Consider the following 20,883-nt stretch of genomic DNA (forward strand, 5'->3'; position numbering starts at 1 on the left):
TTAAAACATTACTAACATGAGATATTCAGATAAGACAGTTTCATAATTGATCATTTAAATTGAAATGTCAAAGAACAAAACAGACAAGTTGCATTCAAATGGTGTAGAAAAGGCCGTGTCAGCGTTTTTGCTTTATGTTAAAATATTGGTTGGTTGCTGTTCTGTTTAATGTGACGTTATTATGCTCATTAGGGCAGAGGTTTCGACTGCAGCAGTCGATGACAGATGAGCCATCAGTGTGCAGAGTAATCAGTCTATAAATTGGTTGTGCATGAATGGAATGGGTGAGTACTTACTGTACCTTAAGTCTGGTATGTCATATTGTGTGTTCTTTGATGTTGAGGTGAAGTTAATGATTCAGAGTTTAGATGTTCTTCATCTTCTGTCGACAGTACGACATGCTTGCTAAAGTGTCCTTTTGCTGAGTTGAAGCCACATAGTAGCCTAGTCTAATAATGGTCATGTCGAGTTCATTACATGTTTATGCCAATACTTGCCCATGTTTAATATTAGTGTTAATTTAGTTTATCAGTAAATTTTAAGTTGCTAATCAACTTACTATATTACTGTATAGTATTTTGATGTTACTAAAGTATGGTGGTAAGATTTGTGTTCCTATACTTTGCTATTTTTTTTCTTATAGAAACCACAGCAAGATCTAATACTCTCTTTACTTTTAGTTTTACTGCATGGCAACTGACATGCTTGTATTTGTGCATCTCCGAGGAAGAAGAAAACAGTCACTCAACCAAATCTACGCTCTCTTTTTATTCATATTCTCGAAGATTGGCCTGACTTAGTTGACTGGCCGACAATCCTGACTAAATTCAGTGAAAGCAATGAAGAAGTTTCCCATCCGAGTTTAGTTTTATTATCTCCAGTTCAAATAACATTTCGTAGTAACGCAGTAAAGAGTTCACAATGGACAAATATTATACTGTATGTCAGATCTAGTCTTGACATCCTAATTTCTGTTTTTTTATTCACTACTGTCAGTTTTATGGGTAGAAAAAAGTAGCCCTATAAACCTACCTAGCTACTTAGAAAAACTTAATGCCATGACATTTGTTGTTAAAGAGGAACATATTGTGTAACCTGAGTGTCTACCGACCCACATAATGTGAAACAGACACACACCAAATTGGACCATTCTGAGAGAGCTGGTTTATTCAAGCTTCACAATCCTCCTCTGGTGTTTTATTCTGATCACTGGGGACTGTTTGAAAAGGTGGAAAAGGGGTCTAATATGTCCTCTTTAAAAAGAAAATACCAACTAATCATGCAAGACCCCCCTCAAAAAAGACTGAAACTGTTTGTTTTTTTATCTTTTTTATCTCAAGCTGGGACTGTTGACCATTGACAATTAACATGAGTTTAACTTTTTCATTGTTAAATCCAGCAGGATGGATCTCATGGCTTGTATAGGCCTTCATGTGGTAACATCTGTGTGATCGACATACAAATTGTGGGAATTTGAGACAGATACACTTATGAAGCCTCAGCGGTTCAACTTGTTTACGCTTGTTTACTGAGCAGTTGGCTCGGCCACCAGCTTTTTGTTTACACTCTCTTGTTTGGATGTGGCATGAACTTTTCCACACTGACCAACATCTCTCTTTTTAGTGGCATGTCTCGACAGTTACATAACTGATTGCCATATAGTAGGGTTTATCCATCCATGTGGACCACAGAGGATCAAACTTGAACCCTGAAATCAGGCTCAATCATTTCATGTCCAACCTAAGAGAAATTGGAATAACTTCTGACAGTCTCTCAGCATTTAGACAGCAGCAGGCAGCCTACATTTTTAGGCTGTTCAATAATCCTTTTTTGCCTTCAAATGAAATTCAATGATATAGATATTCAAATTAAATTATTTCATTGAGATAAATGCAGATGTGACAGTTATGTATTAAAGTGTTATTATTGATATAAAGATCCTTGTATCAGTCAAGTACCTGACCTTGATGAAGGAAAAAAAAATCTCCTCCTGTTCTTACTGTACTTCTCTTCGCTCCTTGTATAGAAGAATACTCACTGGCATTAGAAACTTTCCTCAGTTTCTCAATATCTGGGGGCAGACTGTCAAACTGTCGTCACAGGAATATTTCAGGCCATCTGCAACTACTTCAAGACGCCCACATACACAACCAGCCACTAGAATTTCTCTGCAAAGAACACAGTCCAGAAGTTTCGGGGAAAAGGACTTGAAAGAGAGCTCCCGTGCAGAGGTTGAATGTGTTCATTTCAGAGAGGTAAGTGTGGGTGCAGAATGCAGTGACCAGATTATACACATCATTGTGTTAAAACAAAACTAATACCTGTGTGATGCCTGAAAAACTCAGGTGGCGATACAGATAACTCTGTAGATTAGGACACGATCATTGTCTTACATTAGTGAGACTGCTCTAAATTTACACAAACACCTGCTATATGAACATATGCACGCTTCATGGGTATCATAGTTCGAAAAAAAAAAAAACCTCCATGAATGTTATATCATCTTCAAAATATTATCCTAAATTGATGTATGCTCCATGTAACTGGTGGGCTTGTGTGTTGTGTTGTGTTGTGTTGTGAAAGTACTAAATGATGATGTGACACTGTAATTCTTTTAAATGTCCACCTTCTATTAAAGCACAAATAAAACCCTCCATTTAACGTCCCAGTTCACTCCAGATCCTATTGAGAAGTACAGCACATATGTCAGCTTCATGTGTGTGCATCTAAGATAGCTTTTATTAAAAATGACACTACCACAGAATATTTAGATCTGATCAATATAACAAGAGCTAGCAAAATACATAACATTGTGGGGAATAAACAGATATGATATAGAATGGTTTAAAAAAAAACAAAAAAAAAAACAATGGACACCCACCTCTATCACAGGGAAACGGTCTTCTCAGAAAAAAACACAAAATCGACAATTTCCAGGTACCAGGATTGGTAATGTTCACCCAAAAGAAAACAAACAACTTCAATTTCCATCGGGATTAATAACCTATCTATCTATCTATCTATCTATCTATCTATCTATCTATCTATCTATCTATCTATCTATCTATCTATCTATCTATCTATCTATCTATCTATCTATCTATCTATCTATCTATCTATTCTAATCTAATCTAATCTATAAACCAGCAGGAATTTCAGAGCATGCTATATTATCTTTATTCTATCTTTACACTGCTTTAATTCCTTTTATTTAAAATATGTTAATATCCCTTTAGACCTATCTTGAACTCTTTTCGCTATATGTTGTCGTAAGATGTGCAATGAATAAAATATATGGAGGCGAAATAGTTAAGAAATAAGAAAAAGTTAAGAAATAGTCTGAAACTCTCCTGAAACATTTTTCTATTTGCGTCCTTTGCCGTTAACGCCTCGTTTTCGCGTTTTGGTTAAGATTGACCTCTCTGGGCCGCCGTTGCAGTGAAAAACATTGACAAGCAGCTGTTCCTTCAGTATTAGTTTACAGAGCTCACGTGTAGGTTTTGCGTTGATAAGTGTAACCGAGTGTTGCGTTAGAGACAAATCTGTGTCACCAGTAAGAAATAATGGAGCCTGCTATACAAATAAAACCCGGTAGGTATAATGTTGGTGCCGCATTTTCACGTTAAATTGTCGATGAATGCTAATGTGGGCTAGTTGTCCCTTTAACGTTTGGCTAAGGCTGCTTGGTGTTACTTCACTTGTGTTCAATGTCTGTGACTTTTTCTTTTCTAGGGGCGACGAAATGGGATATTCGTCAGAATGTCTGGGACTACATTGAAGAAAATAATCTGGCCAATTTCCCAAGGCCTGTTCACAACAGAATCCCAAATTTCAAGGCAGGTTGAATCATCTTAATGGACGCAGCATTTATTACCAACACACTAATGCTATCTGATGATATTAATAAAATCAACACACTGGTTAAATAACCATTTCAGTCCGTTCATGTGGAAATAGTTGATTGCTGTTAAAATAGTCTCTGCATTCAGGTTTCATTAAGAGTGACTTGACTCTGCAGTTGAGACCACGTGTACAGCAGGCAGTAAAATAAGTCATCTACTATATATATATATATATATATATATATATATATATATATATATATATATATATATATATATATGTATGTGTGTGTATATATATAGTAGTGTATATATGTGTATTATAAATATACATACTGTAAATTGTAGATACAGAGAGCTATTGTTAAAGAGAAAGTACATAATTAGACACAAATGTCAAAGACTAAAAACTTATATAGCAAAGCCTATTGTGAGTAATCACAAATAAGAAGTTGAACAGTCTAGGTTATGCAGCCCTGAATATTGATAATTTAGGCAAATATTATTTCTGAGATACACAACACAATTCAAATGCAGTAAAACAAGCTTATCTATAGTGAAGAAACCAGGGCGCAAGTTTGCATAACAAATCATGACTGACGTTTTTTTATGGTTTATTTGCTATGCACTAACTGACCAGGGTGCAACCCAAGCATGCAACAAGCTTCCAGACCTGCAGGAGTTCAAGTCCAGCCAGACAGTCAAAGTTAATCCAGACAGACCGCAGCTGCAGGCACGCTTTGTTACTCTGGAAGTAAGTTGACTATTTTAGCCCTTATGCGTTCCTCTCCTCTCAACCAGGGTGCTTTCACAGCCTGCAACAAGGTGTCTGAGCTGCAGGCGTTCACCACGACAAGTGAGGTGAAGGTGGATCCTGATAAAACTCTGGAGGGTGTCCGAATGGCGGTGCTTCAGGTAGCGCTGCGCTGGGGGCGATGACATCAATCAAAACATTTATGGCAAATATTTTATGACCTTATTTGTTTTGTAACCATGTTAATTTGACCCATATTATAAAAAAGATTTTCCAAAACTCTAACAAACTCCCAAATATTTAGCTATTTTTCTGTATAAGATTCTTTTTAGGACACATGAATGCATTTCAACCTCTTAACCAACCTATTTGTGTTTTTTCCACTCCCGTGTTTGCCTGCATTCACAGTGAAATATGTCTGGGGGCTAATTTCAGGTGTAATCCTCACAGGCACAGAAGACTCTCTTAGTCCCAACTCCCCGACTTCGTACCGGTCTCTTCAATAAGATCACTCCTCCTCCGGGGGCTACCAAAGAACAGCTACGCATATGTTCTTCTGCTCAGGTTTGAATTTGCTGATTAAATATTTTCACTAATCATGGATTGATTTTGGTGGATTAACTCCAACGTTAAACTTTCTTCCTGTCTTCTGAACCTCTTCCTCCAGGGTGTGAAGGACTTTAGTGTGCCTGTTGGCCTGGATGCAAAGGTGAAGGTGGACTTAGTGGTGGTTGGCTCTGTAGCAGTTTCAGAGAAAGGTAAGTCTTAGTTTACAATCACACTTGACTCCAATACTGGAAGCTTACGGATATTGTAAATTACTTTGTAAAGGTTGATGAATTATGCTGTTATATTCTTATTGTAGACCAACATTTCTTTTTAGCTGAGATTGTAAAACATAAGACACAGTTACTCACACTCCTCCAAATAAAAAGATCAAATAAAGAATGTGATGCAAACGCTGGATCTGTGATTTTATTTTATAAAATACAATGCAGCACAAAAGGCCAGAAGTAAGTCTAAACTCACATCATGCTTTAACTCATTTTAAAGATTGTTCTTGTCTTTTCTTGCAGGACTTCGGATTGGAAAAGGAGAGGGTTTTGCGGACTTGGAGTTCGGCATGATGTCCTCAATGGGAGCTGTGAATGAGTTTACTGTCGTGGTCACTGTTGTCCATGACTGTCAGGTAAGTAAACTTATTGTATCGTTATTTTATACCCAGAGATCTGAACAAATGGTTTTATGGATCATTTATGATTTATTTATTTTCTGTAAGCAGTTAAGATTCACTTTCCTGCTCTCTGACTCACTTTATCAAGGCTTTCCTCAACAAACAGCCGCTTACTCACTGAACAACAGCCGGCTACATTTTTCCATTGTTTCTTCTGATTTTTTTTTTAAGTTTGCCTTTCCCTGCTCATTTAAGAATCTAACTCACTCAACTCGACTAAAATCATCAGAATTATGAGGGAGCTCTCTCTCCATCAGTGTAAACACTGCCCCTCTGTGGCACTCAGCACAGCTGAGAGGAGACATCAGTGTTTGATAAATATGAGAAAAAAATATTTGGCATTTTACGACACAGATACTCATCTTAATTAGCCCATTACGAGCTGCACATTAGCGCTATATTTGCCTTTAGCGTCTATTCCTCTTTCCAAACGTTAACACTCTCTCTCGACTCAGTGGAGAGAAATGCTTCTTGATAGCCTACCATTAAATTAATACTCAGCATCCTGACTTGTTGGTTTTGGTGTCTAATAGAAAGGCTGTGACATACTGCAAGGTGCACCACAAGGTGCATTATATTGTTACATTACAGGATTATTTAAACTATCTGGACTGTGTATTGAAAAGAGCTTTCATTTCAATACACAGTGTATATTTACTTAACATCAAATACATTGAGATTAAAAATGCTTCTATGCAATATAAACATCTCATACTTTTCATGTTTGGCTGTTATGTCAAGTTTGTGATTTAGGTTTTAAACTCTGAACGTCTTTTTTATTTGAAGTGTTCAAGTGGTAAGCATAATTCTCTCTAGTTTTATGTTGAAATATTCATTTTTCTTAATGCACATGTGAAAACAGAAGAAAACAGCTTCATGCAGGAAGTAGCATAAAGTGTTGCACTTAGCTGGCTACTTTTCCCACTGGCTGACTACTCCTTATGTCTGTGGAAAGCCAGGCCCTGCTTTATCAAACACTAGTCTAATGTACTGTATACCCATAGCACTGAAAAAGTTGCTCTCCATGTTGCTCAATGGGAGCTTTTTGATCAATCTCATCAGTGTGGTATTTGTGCTCTCAGGTGGTGGAAATACCAGATGAGTTGAGAGAAAATCATGACCTGACTGTGGACTACATCCTCACACCCACCAGAGTGATCAAAACAAACTGCCAGTTCCCCAAACCACTGGGAATCATCTGGAGTAAGGTAAATAATATCATTGAATTTATGTCTGCTGTGTGTGTGGTGCTTTTGAAAGTAAACAGAAGCTTTGTTATACTGACTCACATTTCAGATTAAGAATTTGTATGGCCATTGATTTTGAATATTTACGTACATTTAATTAAAAGGGCATCAAATATAAAAAAGTAATTGTTATATCATAAAAATTCGATGTATATATTGATATTCTTCACAGTGTGGCACAATGTGGTTGTCCTGCATTTCAAGTTCTTAATATTAAAGTTTAGTTTAGAAAATCTAAATATAATATTCTAATAAAGAATTGTTTTCAGTAACAAAGAACGTATCCAGATCATGGGTGTAGAATATGGACCGTATGGACGTGTCCATACCAATCTTAAGTAATGGCTGAAATTTCCACACCAATATTTAGGTTGATGGAAAAAAATATGTTTTAAACAAAGTTTAAGTCACTGAGGAAAATAGTCCCCCCTCATAGGCTACCGGTTGTAAATTAGCACCCGGCCGTCACCCACCAAAATGGGTGATCTTTTTTGCAGTGGCGGGTGAATTTGCTCAACCTACCCGTTGGTGGCGGGTAAATAAAAATAACATAACAGAGTGCTTTGTGACAGAGAACGGTGTTAAATTAATCCCTGCGTCCGCTCTGACTTTATGAGAAGAGTCAGGCAGTTGTTCATAAGGCCACACAAGTGGTCAAAAGAGTAGCTGTCAATACTTTCACTCCTGAACGCTGAGCTTTTGGACTTGAGACACTGCCCTCTACTGGACATAAGTTGATAACCACACCTTGTAAGAGAACTGCTTGGTTCTGCTTGTTTCTAATTTCTCTGTGCTGTAATCATTATACAGTATGAATCCTATTGTGTCCATTTTTATGTCACTCTTCAATTTTTATTTATTTATGGCATGAGCACGTCAGACATGTCCTTCCATCTAGTGTGTGTGTGTGTGTGTGTGTGTGTGTGTGTGTGTGTGTGTGTGTGTGTGTGTGTGTGTGTGTGTCCGTGTGTCCCCTCTTGGTTCCTTAGACAGACTTGTGAGTAAACAGGACCCAGTGACCTCACTGGCAGGAAGGCCATGTCTGATCATCAAAGGCTCCTCTGCCCAGCCAGCTTGGCTCTTGGCAGGGGAACGACGGGTCAAACAGGCCAGTGTAAAAACAATAGCCCCGTATATCCTTTACAGGACTGGTCGGCATCAAAGGCTGCCAAGACGCTTACAGCCCAACAAACCAGGAGAGCAGGCTTTATTTTTAACTGCTTCGGAAGTGAAATGTTCTGCTTCTATGAAGAGGGTTATTACTTTAGCATGAGCTGTGGGCAGGGTGGAATAATACCAGTTCATGTGTCAGCTTTGTAATTTTCAACTCATCTGAAGGTACAATGTGTCGATTCAGAGCAGGGATATGCTTGTTTTCTGTGACAGCTCTAACTTTCAGCCTCACTGAATATGTCCCTCTGTGTGTCTCCAGTTGAACACAGACAAGCTGCTGAAGATTCCCATCCTAAAGAAGCTTATTGATCTTGAGGAACAGGCTGGAAAAGATGTAACACTGGGGGCCCTGCCTGCTTCACCGGAGTCAGGTCTGCGCACCAGTAGACCCATAAGACAAACTAGACAGAGGCCAAGACAGAGCATGCAGCAGGATGTTGAGGGAGAGTTCAGACAGAAGAGAGCAGTGGAGTCAGAACAGAAATCCAGACAGCGTCCAGCTCGAGTGAGGAAAGGAAGCAGAGGAGATGCAGGTAAAGAGGGAGAAACCAATGAGAGAAGAAGGGGTAAAAGTGGGGGGAACGTTAGGGACAAGGGCTCAGAGGAGGGTGGAAGTGAAGTTTCATCTCAACGTAAGCTTCCAGTGAGTGTGACCACAGTTTACCTCGGGGGAATTCCTGCTGGGCTGCGTGTCAGTGAGCTGAAAACGGCCCTCAGAGAGAGGGAGGCAACGCCACTGAGACTCACCTGGCAGGGAGCTCAGCACAGGGCCTTCCTAGACTACACTGACCCCCAGGCTGCTGAGCAGGCCCTAGAGGCTCTGCAAGGTCTCAGTCTGAACGGCAGCAGTCTGCAGGCAGAGCTGGCTAAGAGCCAGCGGGGAGGCAAGAGGTCCGGACATGACAGGAACAGGAGACCAAGACCATCAACGGCTCCGAAATCTCAACAGGCACAGCCGGATACTGAGAGTGCCGTCGATGTGGTGACTGAGCCATAAAAGTGGAAAAGGTTATGTACCTGAAGAAAAGTTTGGTTTGCTTTAAAGAATAAAACAAAAATATGGATTTAATACAAGTTCAGGTTAGTTACATAGACATTTAAAAAAATAAGGTATTAAGGCTAACGAGCTCTAAAAATGATGAATAAATATGCAGTTTCTGAATCCCAGCATCGTAACACATTTCACAAAGTATTTTTTTATCATTTCAGAATGATTAACCAAACACCTCTGTGCCTTGTTTTTTTCCGACACGCCTCCTGGTGGGTGTATCCCAGGAGCCCATTTGAAGTTATTTCCCTTCAAAACCAAGGACTGTATCCCCTGTCTTTTGTAAAATTACAAGGATTGACTCTGATATATTTCTACAACCAGTGTTAGCGTCTTCAATAAGCTCATGTTTTGATGTGTATCTACTTTAACCATGGTCATGGGCAAAAGAAGGGACCCATTAGTTAGAAAGCTGATAGTGCCATCATGTGGTTATTTTTACATTTCATTGGAAGATTACTGACCGCTGGATGTTATCAGAAATTCAAGGTCTTACATTTCTAAATCCATATCGGCCATTTAGAACACAGATTTTCCACCAATTTTTCGACCATTTTTCACTACTCCTGGAGAAATGGATCCACCCAATTTGACATTAATTGGCATAAACCTTGTACAGCCCACTGCCATCCTGAGTCCTTTACATTGTGCACATTTCAGACACTGAAACACCTCAATGTATTTTATTTCAGAATGACTAAAAGTTTTGCAAGCAACCTCACTAGGGCTGTTTTTTTTTTTTTTTTTTTTTGGTAATTGGCTTGGGTTTTTTCCTGAAAATTTCAAAATAGATGCTGGGATTTTAAACATTTATATTTGTACCTCTTTTTAACAAAATACATTAAAAGCATTTTGTCTAGTTAAGTCAGTTTTCACTTAAAGTTAACCTCACCAATTAACATATAGGATGCACTAACATGTCTGAATAGACTATTAGAGCGTTTACAGTCTGTAAGAGAAGACTACTCTCTACTTGAACTTAACTAAACTTTGAGCTAAAAAAAATGACTTGCTTGTTGCCTTTCTTTTTTCGAACTGAGCAGTATCTTTATTTGATGACGACATCATTTAGGGGTGATTTCTTTATTAACTTTTTAAAATAACTCCTGCATTATTGTCCACTTGCAAGTGTCAAACTTATCAAAAATACAAATAAAATTCATTAATAGGTCAGCTTTCTAAGTGTTACATCAGCAATTTGGGCAAACCTTTATGCTCTTCTTTAAAAAAAAAAAAAAAAAAACCTATGCTGAAAATTCATGGTTGTCTTGATTTGAAAATACCTGCAGCAACAGTGGCTGCACTGGATACTTACTGAAGCTGCAGCATTAGAGTGCAGTACACATACAAACCATACAAGCCACTCCTCTCATGATACCTTCTCATTCCTATCAGCATACAACTGTCCTTTTAACTTGCATGCATACAGCGTCTGTCTGCACAGAGCTTTTTATGGACCTGTCATCCAGGCTTGGTGAGTGGAACAGCTGTGGAGCCCCATCTCTCTCTCCCTGAGCCACTCCAGATCTCTAAACCTCAGCTAGTGTCATCGGTTTGTTAATGTGCTATTCCACTACTCTCCAGCTTGCTAACTGCTCGATGGCACACTGATTTTACAGAGTTCAATCCTTGGTCATGTAAGATTTTGGAGGCCACAAAAGTATTGAAACAGCTTGAACAAGGCAATGTGTACAGATTTACACGTGTACTGAACTACGATTCAGTAACTTGAACTTATTTGAATTCGGTTTTGATTAACTGTAGGAAAAAGTGAAGTTCAGCTCGTGTTTGTGTACGAGCACTGTGAGTTCAACACCACTGACCTCCCTGAAAAATAGATACATTTAGAAAAAGTCTTTAGTAAGACTCCAAGTTACAACAGTCTTTGACTAGTATACAACTATGAGTTTTGCAGTAATTCTGTCTTGGCTTGAAAGACTTTTTTTGGGGTCACTTTGATTTTTATATTCCTAAAGCCTATTCTGTCAACAGTGCATCTTGTACATCCCCAAGCTTTTCAGCAGACATTGTTTATATATCTTTTCAGTGAAACAACTGTGACAGAAGTGTTGCGTCTTGTTAACCTTTAACCAAACATGATAAGATCCCTGCCTCTGATATATTACGCTCTCATTACTTCAAACGCACATCCTTGCTGTATAGATACAATAATATAATTTACTTTTAAAAGCTTTTATAGGAAATACATAATAAATTCAGCCTTTTTTGTAGATAATATTGATCTATGTTTTGCCAGTGAAACTGACTGGCATGAACAGCTTAGAGCTAAAAACAAACCCTGGCCTCAGTCATGAACTCCAAAACACCACTATGGTATTCACGTTTCTATTGTCTCTCTATAGTGGGACCCTTATCTGCATGTTGTGCTGCAAATATTTTTCTTCTGCGTTACAAGAAGATTTAACTAAATCCACATAAATTGGGTTTAATCTCCCTTTCTAATGAGATTTTTTAACATATTAGAATCCTGAGTCCTTTTAAATACTGCGATGTATTAACGAAAAGATTGTTCTTAATCCTTCAAATCCTTTGTATTTCTGACTGAGTAAAGAAATCATCACTAGCTCATTAGCTACAGAGATTTACATTGATACTGGAATGTTTATTTGCAACCACTTTACCTGTATAGCTCCCTTTAAATGTGTGTCATTACACTTTTACAAAAAGAGCAGGTCTATGCCTAGCTTTTTGTTGTATTATTTATAAAGATGTAATGTTCCACAAAATCAACCATGGGTTTGTAATGAAATTGACTAATATGTTTTGTGGGTTTAGGCAGGCCCAACAGATAAACTTTTATTTAATTTTTTTAACAAATGTGTAGTATTAAAGCCTCAACATTAGCCCTCATTAACGGAGCCTTGCTAATTTTCCTGACAATATACAAGTATACAGTGCTGAAAGTACTGGTCTACATAGATGTAACACAAATGACAAAACAGTGCTAATAATATATCCTCAATTTCCATTTAAAAACAAACTAGCGCTCTGACAAATATTGCCAATAAAGCAAACAACCTCCTTGGCCAATTCGCCTGAAATTAAAATATAAAGCCCTACTGAATAAATAAAAGTTGCGCTTTTAGGCTTTCAAAAAGTGCCTTCATCGTTTGTACACAGTAAATATGGACATAAATATGCAATGTCCAAAATAAAGTTCAAAATTCAACGCTGGTAAGAAAGTCCAGAAAGGAAAACATGGGCCTCAGTCTAATTGTCGAAGTTCAAGTTCAGATGTTGCAATTGGACATGGACATTTTTAACAGGGGCCTACTTTAACACCAGGAATATACAAAGTGTGAAGTGGTAATCATCCGCTCTGCAGGACTTCGTACCAAACAACAGCACGGATTTATGCAGTCTGTATCCCGCTGCTCGATGCCATGAAAATGTTTTATTATTTTATATTATTATTTATTTGACTCATGGTTGACCTGCCTCCGCGTTATCGTCGCTGCATGAAACATTGCGTAAAAGTAGTACGATGAGCTCTCTCCATGCAGCGCCGAGGCTATACTTTCTGTCTCAGTGGTTTTTTACTTTAGGGGTTTTCTCGTTTCGGTTTTGCTTGCTTCGAGTCCGTGGCACCGTCCGCCCCTCTGCTGAGTGTCCGTTAAGGCATCACATGACGCAGGGCTTGATGTCCTGGTAGACCTGCTGGTGGTGGTAGTAAGAGCTGCTGCTCGGTGTGTGCATCGCTGAGGAGGTCATGGCATTAAACGAGAAGACGAACTCCTTCCGGTCACACATGCTGGGGGACTGGGAATGGTACCGAGGAATACCTGAAGGTAAAACAATTACGATCTATTATGTCACACCAGGGAGGTAAAATGAGATCAGACTGAATATCACAATAATGTTCACAGTTCTAAACAAATATTTCACAAGGCCTTTTTTAATTTTTTTAACTACTATATATTTACCTCCTATTTTATATGATGATGATTAGTGATTAAACTCTTGTTAACATAGCAAATATTAAAATACAAAATAACAGTCTTTTATTAGTGACTTGAAAATGTTAAATACAATTAAAGTTAGACAGTTCCTTAGTAAAGGTCCTAATTTGTTGGGGGGGGGTCAATTTATTCTCTTTTTTTATGCTCCTAAATTACGTTTTCTGGAAAATGAATAACGATACTTGTCTTAGAATGATGTGATGAATTTGTAAAGGTTCTTCGAAGAACCATGCGTGTTTATTCCTCATCGAACAGGAATCCATTAAGCAAGAACCATTGAGATAGTTAAATTGGGGAGGCAGATTTGCAGGTCTAATTAACAGTGGCCCTCTTGCACGCCATTCCCGAAGGACTCAACCTCGGGGCGAGGCAAGCTGTTCGCTTGTTTTTCTTTGCCCATGTTTGGCACAGCTCTAAACTGTCCCGCCAGACTTCAGCACATTTTTTTTAATCCTAGTTATTTTTTTCTTATAGCTTCCCCAAACTGAAATTGTGCAAGTTTAAAACAGCTGGTATTTTGTTTTTATATCAGAGAACTGTTTCATTTATAGGATTGACTATGCGGAGAGCAGTTTTATCTATTCCGTTCATGGCCTCGATTCGGAATACTTTGTATTGTGCTAGAGGTATACCTTTGCAAAGTATTCCTTAATGCAACAGGCCTATTTATATTTTGTCACGGCTTCCAACTGCACAAAGTACAAATCTGTGTACAATCAATAGGTTACTTAGTGTGCAGAAGATATAATTTAGAATTCCACTGTTTGCTTTTTGTATTAAAAAATATTCTGCGTCATCTTTTTCCCCCTGTATTTTAATTATTGCCTGAGCTTTTTTTTTGCTCGATGGCACAATGTTAAGGTAAATGGTGCCATGGGTCTTACCTTGTAAATCTGTGGTGCTATGCCCGTTCTGGTGCAGGTAAGGTTGCTCCAGTGAATGTGTAGGCAGGCTGGGCTGCAGTGGGTTGGCTCCTGGATTACAAGGAGACAGAGGCTGCTGTTTTATATAGGAGGCCCCGTTATTCAGCGAGGCCGAAGGCGCTGGAGCCCACGCGGAGGCAGAACTCGAGTAGACGGGATGAGGCTCCATGACCCCTCCACTGGTGAGCAGAGGGGAGGCAGAGTTGTCGTGGTGGGGATAATCACTCCCTGTGGAGCCTGTACAACTTCCCATGTAGGAATGTCCTCCGTTGGTCGATAAGTGAGACATGGTATGTCCAGACAGACCCATCCCTTCCATATTACCGGCCAAGTGTCCGTTCATCATCCCGATCCCACTGTCCAGAGACAAGCTGTTGGGAGGACAGGACAGACCCCCGCCGCTTCCCTGGAAGTTATAGGACTCTGGAATGTGGTTGAATCCCAGGCCGTTCATCATGCTGTACATTGGTTTTAGCGCCTGACACTTGCGCCTGAAACCCCGAGGCCTCCTTCTGAAAGAGCCCTCCTCGAACATGAACTCACTAGCCGGGTCGATAGTCCAGTAGTGGCCCTTTCCTGGCCGTCCGAGGCCCTTAGGCAGCTTAATGAAGCACTCGTTGAGGGACAAGTTGTGACGCACGGAGTTCTTCCATCCCTGGTATGAGCCCCTGAAAAACGGGAAGCGGCTCTGGAGGAACTGGTAGATTTCACTGAGCGTCAGGCGCTTAGTTGGAGAGCTCTGGATAGCCATAACTATTAAAGCGATGTATGAATAAGGAGGTTTTTCTGGTCTGCGGATCCCCGCGTTTGTCTTTTTAGTTTTCGTGGTGGAGGAGGCAGTTTCCATCACCGCCGTCTGCCCGTGCGGCTTTTCCGGAGCAGACATCGGACTGCTCTGGGCAGGCTGCGCGGGGGACTGCTGGACCTCTGCCGTCATTAGTTTAAATGTAATATTCGAGATTGCAAACAAATTTTTTTTTCTAATTGTTGTACTATAAACACTACAGTCACGATACTAAAGCAGATGCATTAAGAGCCGAACATACAAAAAAAAAAAAGAAAAGGGTGACTGAAACAAAACTTTACGCACAAGTAGGAGGCGAGCTGTCTTTTTTTAGCAGACTTCTTCCCTGTGGTAAAGTCCTGCAGCAGTCAGAAGCCACACCGCCTTGTACGCGGCGTCCGAAATAGGATAAGGAGCAGAACAGGAGCCGCTTTCCACTTCAGTTGGTGTGTTGTCGTGCGTCCGAGGAGCTCACTTTTTACTTATCTGTTGCCATCAGCGCATTGGAAGCTGGATGTCTTGGCCATCCTAATGTTGGGCCCCGCCCAGTTCCCTCCTACTCCAGTGGTGGGCTGTGAGCATGCACATCTGTGTGCATACGTTCACTTTTCAGGGAAATGTTTTCCCCTTTCTAACACTGAAATAGGGACTACATCTACAAAACAAAAATAAATCGCCTTTATTCCAATGTATACTATAGAAGAAGAAAAAACGAAATGTCAAGACTTTATAACATATTGAAGGTGAAACATGAAATATTTCTGGGCTTTAGTATTTGAGGCCTTATATATTTCAGCATGTTTCTCCTACTTTTGTTTTCTTACATAAGCATTATTTTCTTGTACTTCTTAGTTTCTTGTGCTTCTTAGAATGTTTAGTGTAGGGCATTCATAAACCAGATGAGTGAAAGAAAAACGATCTCGCCTCTTCTGGCCACAATAATGACACATCAGCACGGCAAATATTAATCCATTCTTATTAGATGTATGACATAATTGTAAAATTTTTGAAGTAAAATGCATATAGCATAAAACGTGCCCCTCATATTCAAAGCCTCCGTTCTGATTTCTGCAGATAGACAGGAACATGGGCAGGATGTTTATACAGCAGAATGTAAACATTTTCCCTGGCCTTCTTTAAATAAAAAATCAAGTTAAGCTCCGTTAGATCAGCTAATACTCAATCTGATGTGCCTGCCCGCACTGTCTTGACTAGATGCTGGACGTTTTAGCGCATGGATATTGTTTGTATGATGAAGTCATAATATTTACGCATGGGACGCAGGAGAAGTGTGGTGGAAACTGCCGAACTGCGAGTGCACAAAACTGGACTCGGACTTACGATCGACTCCTACGGACAGATTAACATCGAAGGATCCAGGGATGAAGGTAAAGTGAATATACAACTTTTTAATCACAATACCACAGGCAGAACTGTGGTCGGTGTAATCAGGAACTACATTGGGAAACCTGGAACTTTTAGTTGGTTGAGTTCAACATCATTTACTAAATAAAATTTAGAAAAACGAAGCCAAGATGTTGCCTTAAGGGCTACAAGTTTGGTTTAAACGTAATTCACCCAGAAGAAGACACGCTCCAATTTGTTTATCTGTTTGTGTTTCCATCGTATAGAAAACCTGATCTTGTTCGGTTTTACTGCCTTTTAAATAGCTGTGAACAAACGCTACTGAAATACGATCAGTCCATAACCTAAAATTGTTGACAGTATGTTTCTTATTGTTCCCTGGAGAGGTCGATAGCTGCAGCCGACAGCCCATTGACTCTCCGTGGATTCAGTTAGTTGTGCTTCTGATCCCTGCCGGGGTTACCCTGTCTATAATCTATTAGATGCTCATGGTAACTGAGGGTTTTGGCAGAATGGAAATGAGCCTTTTTACAGTCGCTATCCTGTGTGTAAACAAGCAAATGCTGTGAGACTGTTGCCTGTGCGTAAATGTCCCTTCAAGCTGCAGTTTTATTTTTTACATTTATAAATATACTGTATTTACAACACATACATACAGTGTATTATAATTATAAATAAAGTGTATTTATAAATATAATCCAACAAAACTTGTTGATAAAAATCTGAAGAATTGATTCAATATTAAATGCTGAATTACCGGAACTGCTAAAACACGTGCCACTGCCTTCTTATTTGTGGAACTATGCCGCAAGGAAAAATGAATTATTTTGGAGCATTGTCATCGTCAAACTTAAAATGACAGACGTGCCAATGTTGGTTTGTGATGTTGAGGAGGGTATTTAAACCGGCGTATAACTGGATGGAAGTATTGTTTTAACCGGTGCCTGCTCGGCCACTGCCTGCAGTGAGGGCCACACATTTATCAGCGCAGCAGACCACCCAGCGCGCACCAGAAGCAGGCGCGCTCCCGTTCCCTCTCTGCCCACTGCATTTAATTACCGCTGATGACTTCATACCATTAGGACTGTTTTTTCTCTCTCATACACTCCTTCACACGATTTCATGTTATTCTTTCCTTGTTAAACAGACCAAACCATTTTCAAGTTTGCATGTCCATTTTATGTCCACGCAACAACAGTCATGCAGTGATGCGCAACTCCACTACAATCTTTTATTCACTATCAAAAGGCTCCAAAATGTTGTATATTTATTTACGAACATACAACTGATGCCATTGTTAAGTATAGTAATTATAAAACTGTAAGTAATCAAACATAATATTTCTAATGTAATACTTTCTATAGAATAATAATTATAATCTGAATCCGAAATACGGGAATTATATTATATCGTGTATTTCGTGAGGAAGTAGTTGGCATAACAGCGTCGGTGGCGGATTATTTTCGTTACTCTGGTTCTAGTCTCTGTTGCTCCATCGCAGACGCAGTCGTGCACTTTTCCATGACGTCCCATCATGAAATATTTGACAGGGCTGCATCCTCAGGAATGCTCGACCACTTAGGTGGAGGTACACCGCAGAGAGCGCAGCCCTGACAGCCTTTCCGGACTGTCTTACCGTTATTTAGTGTCCCCAAACCGGTCTTGGACCCCTGTAAACCGAACCGTTAAATGTTGTGCAGAACTGTACAATGAATTGTTTCTTGTGGGTTAAATGCTCTTACGTTGGTAAGGTTAAACATCACGAGATTTAACAGTGTAAGTAGGGCCTTTTCCTCATACTACCTCTTTTATTTCAGGAGAAATATACAGCAGGCAGATTTCCCTCTCTTTTTAGGAATAGTTTCATAATGCACAACAAAATCTTGATATTAAAGACGATTTTCACACACAACAAGACTGAGTTGTACTTCACCAGTTAAACAGCACTGCATGTTAACTTAAAATAATTGCTCATTCATAAGGATTCGTATTATTGATCACAGGCCTACATTGACAGCAGTCACAAGGATTAAGTTTGGTCTCCAAAACACATCAAACTGGAGATAATCCGAAGTGGTTCAAATATATGATTCAGAATAGAAATTTTGTCTTTCTATTAGTATTATTATTATCATTATTATTATTTCAGAACTAATCCAATATGCTGCGTGATGAGAGAGAGAGAGAGAGAGAGAGAGAGAGAGAGAGAGAGAGAGAGACAGACACAGACGCGTGGGGTCACCGAGAGGCCGCAGGGACTTTGTTTGTACTACAGAGCGACAGAGTGATCGATCAGTTGGTCTGAGTTCATCCGCCTTGAACCTGAGTTTTGAAATGACACTTAGGACAACCTTTGAGCAACCAGCTTTGTTTTTCACTTCTTTATAGGTAGCCTTACATTAAGGAAACACTTTATCTGAAAGTGATAGATTGTGATAAAGTGATAATTAAAGAAAAGCTAACATTTTTAAAATGTATCACGCCTAACCAAAAATATACATATGTAGGATGTAATCCATAAAAAGTCCCTTAGGCTACATGTTTAAAAATCAAAATAAATAAACATATAGCCTAGCCTTAGCGGCTTTTATTTACATTTATTAAATGTAATAATATTAATATTAAAACAGATTTCGGTTATTTAGTATTATTTTGTCTGAAAGGAAAAAGTGCGAAGAACAAGCATAAATGCTGACATCTCAGACGCACAAACAACAGTGGTGAGCTATTTTTGAGCGCGGAAAATACCAACATAAAATACCCTACAATATGTTTTTCAAATTCGTTTAATAAATTATAATAAATTAGCTATTTCTTTAAATCTTTTTTATTGGAGCTTGGAAATAATTGCGTTATTCATAATGTATTATTTTGTTTTTTGTTACACATTTCCAAAACAACATTGTAGGATGAAACTATAAATATGGCATTTTTCTAAAGACATTAAATTGACGCACTTTAGACTGTCGCTCAGATTAGTGTTCAGATTGTTATTGTTTCTTAAGCTCTTTGTCCACTCGGTGACGTCTGTAGTTCACACAGGAGGTTTGTCGCTTTAATTGAAAACAGTGTAAAGTGGAGGTGGGTACCCCCTCGTCACTTTCCCCACGCTGTAGGTGGCCGTGTATATTTTCCTTTAAATGCTGTTTATGTGAACGAGAAAGGACGGGATTGCTAGCAGACCGCTGATTGCGCGCTCTGGGTTTCTACATAAAAATCTGAGCTGTATTTGATGGGCGCCGCCCTCTCGTGAAGGCTAATCAGCTGCAATACGCGCGCGCTCGATGATTTTTTAATTGTCTTGGCGAGATACGTGAGGGCGCAAGAGAAATTTATCCCCTGGTACAGCTAATACTTTTTAAATAGATTGAACAGCGATGGCAGTCTTCACTCACTCAGTGTGTAGTTTCAGAGGTGGCAGGTGAGATACTGATAATGTTTTCTAACCTGCATAGTGTAGTGCTGTCATCTCAGGCAAATTAAAAAGACATAAAACAAAAAGATAATTATGGAACTTACATGTAGAAAAGAAAGCAGCTAAAAAAACAAATAGCCTACAGTCTATTCTATAAGTAGACAGCAACGTATATTAGCCACTGTGTTATTCTCTGACAATCCTTTCATATGCAGTAAATACTTTAACAGAGACAATATTGAAACAGAATATTCTCGTTGGAACAAATTTGACAGTTGGCATTCACTGTAGCCTACTGTTGGTTATTTGGCAGAATGCACATTTGCACTCCCCTGCACACCTGCAAGCACAAAATGAAGATATCATGTGTAAATGTTAGTCACTGATGATGTCTGTTCTTTAGTGCTACTGAAGTTATGTTTTCACTTCAAAAAAAGATACTCAAATATCCTATGACAATATGGTGATTAGTTATTTAAATCTGTTACAATTTTCATAAAAAAGACAACAATAAACTTGGAGCATGATTATGTTTTGTCTTGCATTATAAAGCATTCAACATAAGGCATTCAATAAACAAGGGTTGTTTATTCATTCATTTATTTATTGTAAGAACAATCAGATAAGGAGTTCATCTTTCACCACCAGAGTTGTGAGAATTAGGACCTCTTATGCAGTCCCTGGTGTGTCATTTTGTCAAATCTAAGATAGACAAATCTCAACATCAGAGTCAGCTTTGGTTCAGTGTCTTGCATGTTAAGGCAGATTTTGGTTCTCTTTTAATAACCATCTCCTGATGACAGCTGTAACAATTCTTTACTCTCAAACAATGAAAAAAGAATGAAATCATATATATAAAATTTCCTCTGGTTTATTTTATGATCATAAGCAACAGCCCATAATTTGACATGAAGGACAGCAGTGGGGAGGATTTGGCAGCCCCAGAGGTTTAACAAATACCAAACTGTCCAAATGTGGTTAGCACTATAAGGGGAAAGGATTCATAATTTTAAATACCTGTTAAAACAAATAATTTTTTCAACAAGTCAGCAAACTTCTGTTATATAACATGAAAAAAGGCCAGTGTCTATGTTCCTTTTATTCAAACTGAAAAATTC

General features: G+C 38.9%; 2 protein-coding genes across 3 annotated transcripts; one reads left to right on the forward strand and one right to left on the reverse strand.

Annotated features, from left to right (window-relative positions):
- The first annotated feature begins 3,401 nt into the window (after window positions 1-3,401).
- On the forward strand, window positions 3,402-10,471 carry mthfsd (methenyltetrahydrofolate synthetase domain containing). 2 transcript variants are annotated; one of them, XM_079339095.1, is made up of 8 exons: window positions 3,402-3,591; window positions 3,733-3,836; window positions 4,644-4,757; window positions 5,047-5,160; window positions 5,264-5,354; window positions 5,673-5,785; window positions 6,913-7,038; window positions 8,510-10,471. In XM_079339095.1, the coding sequence occupies exons 1-8, from the start codon at window positions 3,564-3,566 to the stop codon at window positions 9,245-9,247; spliced, it is 1,428 nt and encodes a 475-aa protein (XP_079195221.1). In that variant the 5' UTR covers window positions 3,402-3,563; the 3' UTR covers window positions 9,248-10,471. The 2 variants fall into 2 exon arrangements, with proteins under 2 accessions (XP_079195221.1, XP_079195220.1); XM_079339094.1 differs by lacking the exon at window positions 4,644-4,757 and adding an exon at window positions 4,483-4,596 and having other exon boundaries at window positions 3,403-3,591.
- A 1,429-nt stretch (window positions 10,472-11,900) lies between these two features.
- Window positions 11,901-15,440, reverse strand: foxf1 (forkhead box F1). The gene is made up of 2 exons (XM_079339096.1): window positions 14,163-15,440; window positions 11,901-13,101 (listed from the first exon to the last, which is right to left on the reverse strand). Exons 1-2 carry the CDS (start codon window positions 15,136-15,138, stop codon window positions 12,941-12,943), a joined length of 1,137 nt encoding a protein of 378 aa, XP_079195222.1. The 5' UTR covers window positions 15,139-15,440; the 3' UTR covers window positions 11,901-12,940.
- Between the last annotated feature and the right edge of the window lie 5,443 nt (window positions 15,441-20,883).

This window comes from Symphodus melops (genome assembly GCF_947650265.1).
Source record: "Symphodus melops genome assembly, chromosome: 3".
Classification (NCBI taxonomy): domain Eukaryota; kingdom Metazoa; phylum Chordata; class Actinopteri; order Labriformes; family Labridae; genus Symphodus; species Symphodus melops.